General features: G+C 37.8%; 1 protein-coding gene across 3 annotated transcripts in view; it reads left to right on the top strand.

Annotated features, from left to right (window-relative positions):
• SOS2 (SOS Ras/Rho guanine nucleotide exchange factor 2) overlaps positions 1-8,871 on the top strand; it is a 118,643-nt gene that overhangs the window by 67,117 nt on the left and 42,655 nt on the right. For all 3 annotated transcript variants that reach the window (XM_032244540.1, XM_032244539.1, XM_032244541.1), the window contains one exon: positions 4,492-4,590. In XM_032244540.1, the coding sequence (XP_032100431.1) occupies positions 4,492-4,590 (99 nt within the window). The remainder of the gene's footprint in view (positions 1-4,491; positions 4,591-8,871) is intronic.

Raw genomic sequence — 8,871 nt, 5'->3', positions numbered from 1 at the left:
CACACACACACACACACACACACACACACACACACACACACACACACACACTGGATGTGGTGGTGTACGCCTGTAGTCCCAGCTACTACAGAGGCTGAGGCAGGAGGATCACTTGAACCCAGGAGGTGGGGGTTGCACTGAGCTGAGATTGCACCACTGTCCTCAAGCCTGGGCTACAGAGAGAGACTCTGTCACATAACATACATACATACATACGTACATACATACATAAATACATACATACCTGAAACTGAGTTATTTATAAAGAGAAGAGGTTTAATTGGCTGAGTTCCACAACCTCTAGGAAGCTTGGCTGGGAGGGCCTCAGGAAACTTACAATCATGGCAGAAGGCAAAAGGGAAGCAGGCAGGGAGGTTTCACATACTTTTAAACAACCAGATCTTGTGAGAACTCTGTCACAAGAACAGCATTAAAGGAAGAAATCTGTCCCGCATGATCCTGTCACCTCCCATTAGGCCCCACCTCCAACATTGGGGATTACAGTTGGACATGGAATTTGGGCGGGGACACAAATTCAAACCGTATCAGCTCATATGATACTACATTTTCCCAGTTTTCATCTCTGATCTCTTCTCAGTCTCGTTAATTATAGCTGTTATCCAACTTCTTTTATCAGCCCCTGTTTTTCTGTCATTCTGTGCTCTCCTTTGGTGACTTCTTCCATATCTATATACTGGTGACTTCTTATTTTTTTAAAGACAGAGTCTTGCTCTGGAGTGCAGTAGCTCGAACTTGGCTCACTGCAACTTCCACCTCCTGGGTTCAAGTGTTTCTCTCCTGCCTCAGCCTCCCAAGTAGCTGGGATTACAAGTTCGCACCACCACACCTAGCTAATTTTTGTATTTTTAGTAGAGACGAGATTTCACTATGTTGGCCAGGCTGGTCTTGAACTCCTGACCTCAGGGGATCTGCCCTCCTTGGCCTCCCAAAGTGCTGGGACTACAGCTGTGAGCCACCTCACCCGGCCAGTGACTTCGTATTTTATTTCCAGGCCATCACTTTTTTTCTTGAGCACTCTGTATATATGTGTATGTGTCTATACACTTTCATATAACCAGCTGCCTGGAACTAATAAACTTGGATACCCTAAGTGCACTTCAGATATGACATGTTTAAAACTTGTCATCTGAACTGACAGAAAAAAAATTAAAAAGAAGTAAAAATAAATAAATAAAACTTGTCATCTTACCGTCTTCTTGAACTTGAACTTACCATCTTCTCCCTGCCTTCTTTACTGTAAATTCCCATTATTTATTATCTTCTACATCTCTGCTCTCAAAAATTTGTCATGGAATAAAAATTATACTTAATTCTCAAAATTATTTTAAGAGAGGAGTTAAAAGTTAACTCCTGTATATTCATATAAACCATAAAGTATGCATTAAATGCACACTCTATCTTTGCATACTCATTAAAAGCACTCACAACACATTTCTTGTTTCAGTCCTATTAGGAATTTTTGCTGTGGAATTTGAATGTTAAAGGACCCAATTATTAATAGCGCAGTCGCTGTAGGTATTAAGTGAAATTGGAAGAGTTAGATGAAATCCCTTTTCAGGACAAACTGACTTGTATTAACTTAAAAAAATTCATTCAGTTTAGCATAAAATAATGCTTCCTTGATAAAACTGAAAACAGAAAGCATCTTTGGAAGCTGTATAGCACACTTTATTTATTTATTTGGAGTACAGTGGCACAATCTCAGCTCATTGCAACCTCCACCTCGTGGGTTTAAGCGATTCTTCTGCCTCAGGAGCTGAGACTACATGAGTGCACCACCGCATCTGGCTAATTTTTGTATTTTTTTGGTAGAGACAGAATTTCACCATGTTGGCCAGACTGGTCTGTTGGCCATAAGGCACTGTGCCTCAACTGTATAGCACACTTAAAAAAATAAGATTTGAAGTTGGAGCTTAAGGCTTTGTGCCAATTAATTGTGTGTGTGTGTGTGTGTGTGTGTGTGTGTGTGTGTGTGTGTGTGTTTGAGACGGAGTCTTGCTGTTTCACCCAGGCTGGGGTCCAGTGGCGCCACTTGGCTCACTGCAACCCCCACCTCCTGGGTTCAAGCACTCTTCCTGCCTCAGCCTCCTGAGTAGCTGGGACTGCAGGCGCATGCCACCACGCCTGGCTAAATTTTGTATTTTTAGTAGAGATGGAGTTTCACCATGTTGGCCAGGGTGGTCTCAAACTCATGATCTTAGGTGATCTGCCCGTCTCAGCCTCCCAAAGTGCTGGGATTACAGGCATGAGCCATTGTGCCCAGCCAGTTAATAGTTATGTTACTTTGAGCAATTCACTTAATCTCTGAGATTGAGTTTGCTCATTTGCAAAATGGTGATCATCATAATATATATCTCTTATAGTTATTAGGAAATTAAATGGTGATATATATAAAGCATAAGCACAATGTTTGGCATGTGTTTAATACTCAAATGTAGGTCCTGTTATTATTAGAGGACTCCTTATACTGTAAATACATGCTGCAAAAATTTTAAAATGCACTTTATTAGCCATTTTAGTATAGATGAACAAAACAGTTGATCTTGTAGACTAATTTTGAAGTTTCATATTGGTTCCAGTTCAAGCACTATATATAAAATATCCAGAGTAATTCATATCACTAATTAGTTTAATGTTGTCTTAGCGCATTCAGGCTGCTCTAATAAAACATCACAAACTGGATAGCGTATAAACAATAGAATTTATTTCTTACAGTTGGAGATTGGAAAGTTCCATATCAAGAGGCTAATAGATTTGGTGTCTAGTGAGGGTCTGTTCTTCTGGTTCATAGATGGCGCTTTCTTGCTGTATCCTCTCATGGTGGATGGCGCAAATAAGCTCCCTTAGGCCTCTTTTATAAGAGCACGATCCCATTCACAAGGGCTCTGCCCTCATGTCCTAATCACCTTCTAAATGCCCCACCTCTTAATACTGTTGGATTGAGGATTAAGTTTCAATATATGACTTTAGAGGAAACACAAGCATTCAGATCATAGCAAATGTGAAAATGAATTAATCTTTAGGAGAATTGTTAGCACTTTTTGTGTTTCCTGGTAAATAGTTTGGTTACTGAGTAATAAGTCTATTTATTGAACAGATTATAATTTAGCAAAATGTAAGAATTATGTGAGTATTTATGAAGACTTTTTTAAAGCAGCAGGTCAGATTCTTTCTCTCATTGTATATTGGTGTGGTTGATATTTTTCTTATGGGGAGAAACACCACTAAGTCAACTATATAGACATCTAAAATTACCATTAGTTAAATTTAATATACATTTTAGAAAACCATTTATTCTACAGTAGTTTCCAAAACTGGGGTATGCCTATCCCAAAGCTATACACTAAGATTTTTTCAGGACATATAAAGGCACAGAGAGCTTTAAGGGAATCTGTTTCTAGTCTTCGGAGACCTTGTTTATGTTTTTTGCATTGTCTTTTCCAGCTTATTTTACTTGTTACCTTTTGCTGTGTATATTTTCCATTATGCATTGATCCAGTATGTAAAAACCTCTAGGGCACCAAACAGGAAAAAAAAAAAAAAAAAGGTGTCACTCTTGTGGGAGAGTCTACTGAGTACAAAGCAAAAGAGTTCACAGAAGAAGTTTATGGAGGTTGATAATAACAATTCTTGGTAGCCAAAATGTTATATCTATCTATCTTATGTCTTATCTATTGTCTAATAATTAAGAAGTGATATGGTTATCACAAGGGTTTATATTAACCTTATGGTAAGTACTTCATCATTTGGGATAAAGAAGAGGAGAAGCTTGTTCTCATACCTTGATGTAATATATTAGAAGCAGTTGTAGTTTCTTCCAGAAGGTTCTAATCCTTGAAACCGTGAGATTAATATGTTCATTTGAATTTAAGAATAAAGTTTGACTTCTGACAGATTAAGTCTGATGTTGCTGTTTATTTTGACAGTGAAGATGGGCTTTGCTTTTGTTTGTTTTCAGTTAGAATAGTTGGGTTCATGAGTAGAAGGCTTTGTTAGTTAAGTTGTATGACAGATATTTTTCATAAGTGAGCTAAATCTGAAGTTTATTCAATTATTGTTCGGTAGAATACATTTAAATCACATTTATAGTATACAGCATTCCCTGAAATGCATCTTTTGTAACTATTTAAATTTACAACATTTAAAAATTGTTCAAGAGGGTATATAGCTTTTCACAATTCCTTCAGGGTATATGGAAGCCAAAACATAAGCTTTAGAATATTATTGTGAAAGTTATTTTAGCTATATAAAAGAAAATAAATGTATATGTTTCTCTAATAACTTAAAGGAGGAAAGGGAAAAAAGAACAACTTGACATACAGCACTGAAGTTTCAATATAGAACATGCATTCTGTTGTAGTTTTGATAAGTCTGTATCTCAAATTTTTAATAGCTATTTTTGTTAGGCACTGCTGTTGTATATCCTTGTTGTCAGAGACATACATACTATGATATCTTTTTGCTTTGCAGTCCATTGCCGATGGTTTTAAAGAGGCAGTTCGTTATGTCCTTCCACGTCTTATGCTGGTGCCCGTGTATCACTGTTGGCACTATTTTGAATTACTAAAGGTAAGATTTTATAACATAGAATCTCAAAGTACTTACCTAATAGAAAAGAGTTTACTTTTTAAAATTATTTTTGGAGACACACAGTACCAGTCTTTTAATTCTTACTTTATATAAGTAATTAATAACTTTTATATATAACATTGCTCTTAATTCCTATCTTGTTTATCTTATAAAGGAAATAACTTTTGAAGTTAATATTTTTTTCTGTGCAGTGTTGTATTCTTCCTCTCTTAGCTAGGACCCAAGCAACACATTAAAAATATATGTATAACTTAAAAAAAAAGATTCTCTGCTCTATTTTAATTAGCCAAACACAAGTCCTGGTCACATTGGCTAAGTAGATTTGGAGGCTAGTGATTAATTGGTGGCAGAAGTAGCTCTGGCTTAGGATGTGTCAGACCATTATAGTCAATGACCTGATCTTTTTTTTTTTGACACAGAGTCTCGCTCTGTTGCCAGGCGCCATGCTGGAGTGCAGTGGCACGATTTTGGCTCACTGCAACCTCCACCTCCTGGGTTCAAGCAATTCTCCTGCCTCAGCCTCCCAAGTAGCTGGGACTACAGGTGCGCGTCACCACACCCAGCTAATTTTTGTATTTTGGTAGAGATTTCATTATGTTGGCCAGGATGGTCTTGATCTCTTGACCTCGTGATCCGCCCTCCTTGGCCTCCCAAAGTGCTGGGATTACAAGCATGAGTCACCATGCCCGGCCTGACCTGATTTTAAATGCAGACCTAGTAGCAGGGATTTTAAAAACACCAATCATTCAGATAGGGGGAAAAAATTCTTTTCGGTTATATGGTCTAACCAGCATTTTTAAATGTAGGCAAATATTAGAGGGCAACTTTAAGACTAATGATAGGACTTCTAATAAGACATGAACATTATTTTTAAAAATTCAGGCATCCAAATATACATCTGGGGCTGCTTATATATTCATACGAAGCCTGTATATCTTTTGATGAATTCTTTATGGATTCATTAATATCCATTGAGTCACACACAATCAAGTTGCTCATCTATTTGTGCATAAAAGCTGGCTACCTCTAGCATCAAATGCTGTGAGTAGTAGCACTCCATAAAAAAGAACATGAAAAAGAGATAAGTATTCTTTAGAAATCATCATATGTATTCCTTGCTTAGATGTCTACAAGATGTATATAGAATTATTCTGGCTTTTATTTATTTACTTTTCATTGTACTTTGGGCTCTGGCATACATGTGCACATCCTGCTTCCTGCAGGATTGTTGCATAAGTACATACATGCCACGTCCTCCCTACCCCCTTTGCCTACATCAGGCATTTCTCCTGGTGTTATCCCTCCCCCATCCGCCCTGCCCCCCTGCTGTCCCTCCTCTCCCCTCCCATCCCTTCCCCTCTGCCTCCCCATCTAGCCCACTGAGTGTTGTACCCTTCCCTGTGCCCAAGTGTTCTAATTGTTCATCACCTGCCTGTGAGTGAAAACATGTGGTGTTTGATTTTCTGTTCTTGTGTCGGTTTGCTGAGCATGATGGTTTCTAGATTCATCCATGTCTCTACAAAGGACATGAACTCATCGTTTTTATGGCTGCATAGTATTCCATGGTGTATATGTGCCACTTTTTTTTTGTCCAGTCTATCATCGATGGGCACTTGGGTTGATTCCAGGTCTTTGCTATTGTAAACAGTGCCACAACTAACATACATGTGCATGTGTCTTTATAATAGAACGATTTATAACCCTTTGGGTTTATACCCAGTAATAGGATTGCTGGGTGAAATGGAATTTCTATTTCTAGATCCTTACGGAATCACCACACTGTCTTCAATGATGGTTGAACTAATTTACACTCCCACCAACAGTGTAAAAGTGTTCCTTTTTCTCCGCATCCTCTCCAGTATCTGTTGTTGCCAGATTTTTTAATTATCACCATTCTAACTGGCGTAAGATGGTATCCCAATGTGGTTTTGATTTGCATTTCTCTAATGACCAGTGATGATGAGCATTTTTTCATGTTTGTTGGCTGCATATTTGTCTTCTTTTGAAAGGTGTTTGTTCATATCCTTTGCCCACTTTTGAATGGGTTTGTTTGTTTTTTTCTTGTAAATCTGTTTTAGCTCTTTATAGATGCTGGATATTAGCCCTTTGTCAGATGGGGAGATTGCAAAAATTTTTTCCCATTCTGTTGGTTGCCGGTTCACTCTGATGATTGTTTCTTTTGCTGTGCAGAAGTTCTTAAGTTTAATTAGATCCCATTTGTCTATTTTGGCTTTTGTTGCTGTTGCTTTTGGTGTTTGAGTCATGAAGTCCTTGCCTGTGCCTATGTCCTGAATGTTGTTGCCTAGGTTTTCTTCTAGGATTTTTACGGTGTTAGTTCTTACATTTAAATTTTTAATCCATCTGGAGTTAAGTTTTGTATAAGGTGTAAGGAAGGGGTCCAGTTTCACCTTCCTGCATATGGCTGGCCAGTTTTCCCATTACCATTTATTTATTAAACAGGGAATCCTTTCCCCATTGCTTGTTTTAGTCAGGTCTGTCAAAGATGAGATGGTTGTAGATATGTGGCATTGCTTCCGAGGCGTCTGTTCTGTTCCATTGGTCTGTATCTCTGTTTTGGTACCAGTTCCATGCTGTTTCGATTACTGTAGCCTTGTAGTATAGTTTGAAGTCCAGTAGTGCGATGCCTCCTGCTTTGTTCTTTTTGCTTAGGATTGTCTTGGCTATGCAGGCTCTCTTTTGGTAACATATGAAGTTTAAAGTGTTTTTTTCCAAATCGGTGAAGAAGATCAATGGTAGCTTGATGACAAGAGCATTGAATCTATAAATTACTTTGGGCAGTGTGGCCATTTTCACAGTATTGATTCTCCTTAACCATAAGCATGGAATGTTTTTCCATCTATTTGTATCCTCTCTTACTTCCTTGATCAGTGGTTTGTAGTTCTCCTTAAAGAGATCTTTTACATCCTTTGTTAGTTATATTCCTAGGTGTTTTATTCTCTTTGTAGCAGTTGTAAATAGGAGTTCGCTCATGATTTGGCTCTCTGTCTGTTGCTGGTGTATAGAAATGCTTGTGATTTCTGCACATTGATTTTGTATCCCGAGACTTTGCTGAAGTTGCTTATCAGCTTGAGGAGGTTTTGGGCTCGGATAATGGGGTCTTCTAAATACACGATTATGTTGTCTACAAATAGGGACAATTTCACATCTTCTTTTCCTAATTGAATACCCTTTATTTTTATTTCTTGCCTAATTTCTCTGGCTAGAACTGCCAATACTATATTGAATAGGAGTGATGAGAGAGTGCATCCTTGTCTAGTGCCAGTTTTTAAAGGGAATGCTTCTAATTTTTGCCCGTTCAGTATGATGTGGAATTGTCGTAAATAGCTTTATTATTTTGAGATCTGTTCCATCGATACCTAGTTTATTGAGAGTTTTTAGCATAAAGTGCTGTTGAATTTTGTCAAAGACCTTCTCTGCATCTATTGATATTATCCCTGGCTTTTATATTAATGTTACTGTCATGGATTAGATGGGAGAAGTCTTAACCATCTAAACCAATGATGTGGTATCCTAAAGGAGAGGTACAAAATAATCAAGCAGAAAGATACTTTGCTTCTAAAGAGCAGTAAAAAAGTTGGAAGCTGGAAAAAAAATGTTGGAAGCTGGGCATGGTGGCACAAGCCTGTAGTCCCACCTACTTTGGAGGCTGAGATGGGAGGATCACGTGAGGCCAGGAGTTCAAGGCCAGCCAGAGCAACATACTAAGACCCTGTCTCTTAAAGGAAAACAAAATTCACAAAGAACATTTTACTGAGCAAGATATATAGGAATTACAGTTTAAAAGTGGTCGTAATCTGAAAGTAGGCAGTTCTTAGATGTTAGGTAGAGTCAATGAAAAGCAGGAGCAGTGATAGAGAGAAATGAATGGATCATCACCAGAAATTTAAAAGTCCAAAAATATTCATAAACAGCAGCATGAACTATTTACATCCTGGTAGGAATGTAAACTGTACAACCCACTTAGGAAAACTTTTGAACCTGGGAGGCGGAAGTTTCTCTTGAAGAGAAATGTACAAGAATGTAATAGGTGTGTCAGTAATAACAAAGCCTGTTTGCCAACCAAAAAGGATAAATAAATGGTTGTTCATTCAGATAATGAAATAAAATTAAGCTAGAACAACACACAACATCAATGAAGCTTACAAATAAATTTTGAGAGTTGATACTATTTCATTGATGTATTTGTTATACCATATTTTATTTATCCATTCATCTGTTGATTGGATTTTTTTTGTGCCT

The sequence above is a fragment of the Sapajus apella genome, unplaced genomic scaffold (genome assembly GCF_009761245.1).
Source record: "Sapajus apella isolate SASKATOON/1434 unplaced genomic scaffold, GSC_monkey_1.0 scaffold55, whole genome shotgun sequence".
Classification (NCBI taxonomy): domain Eukaryota; kingdom Metazoa; phylum Chordata; class Mammalia; order Primates; family Cebidae; genus Sapajus; species Sapajus apella.
Note: the sequence above shows the minus strand (reverse complement) of the source record. Positions and strands in the feature narration are given on the sequence as shown.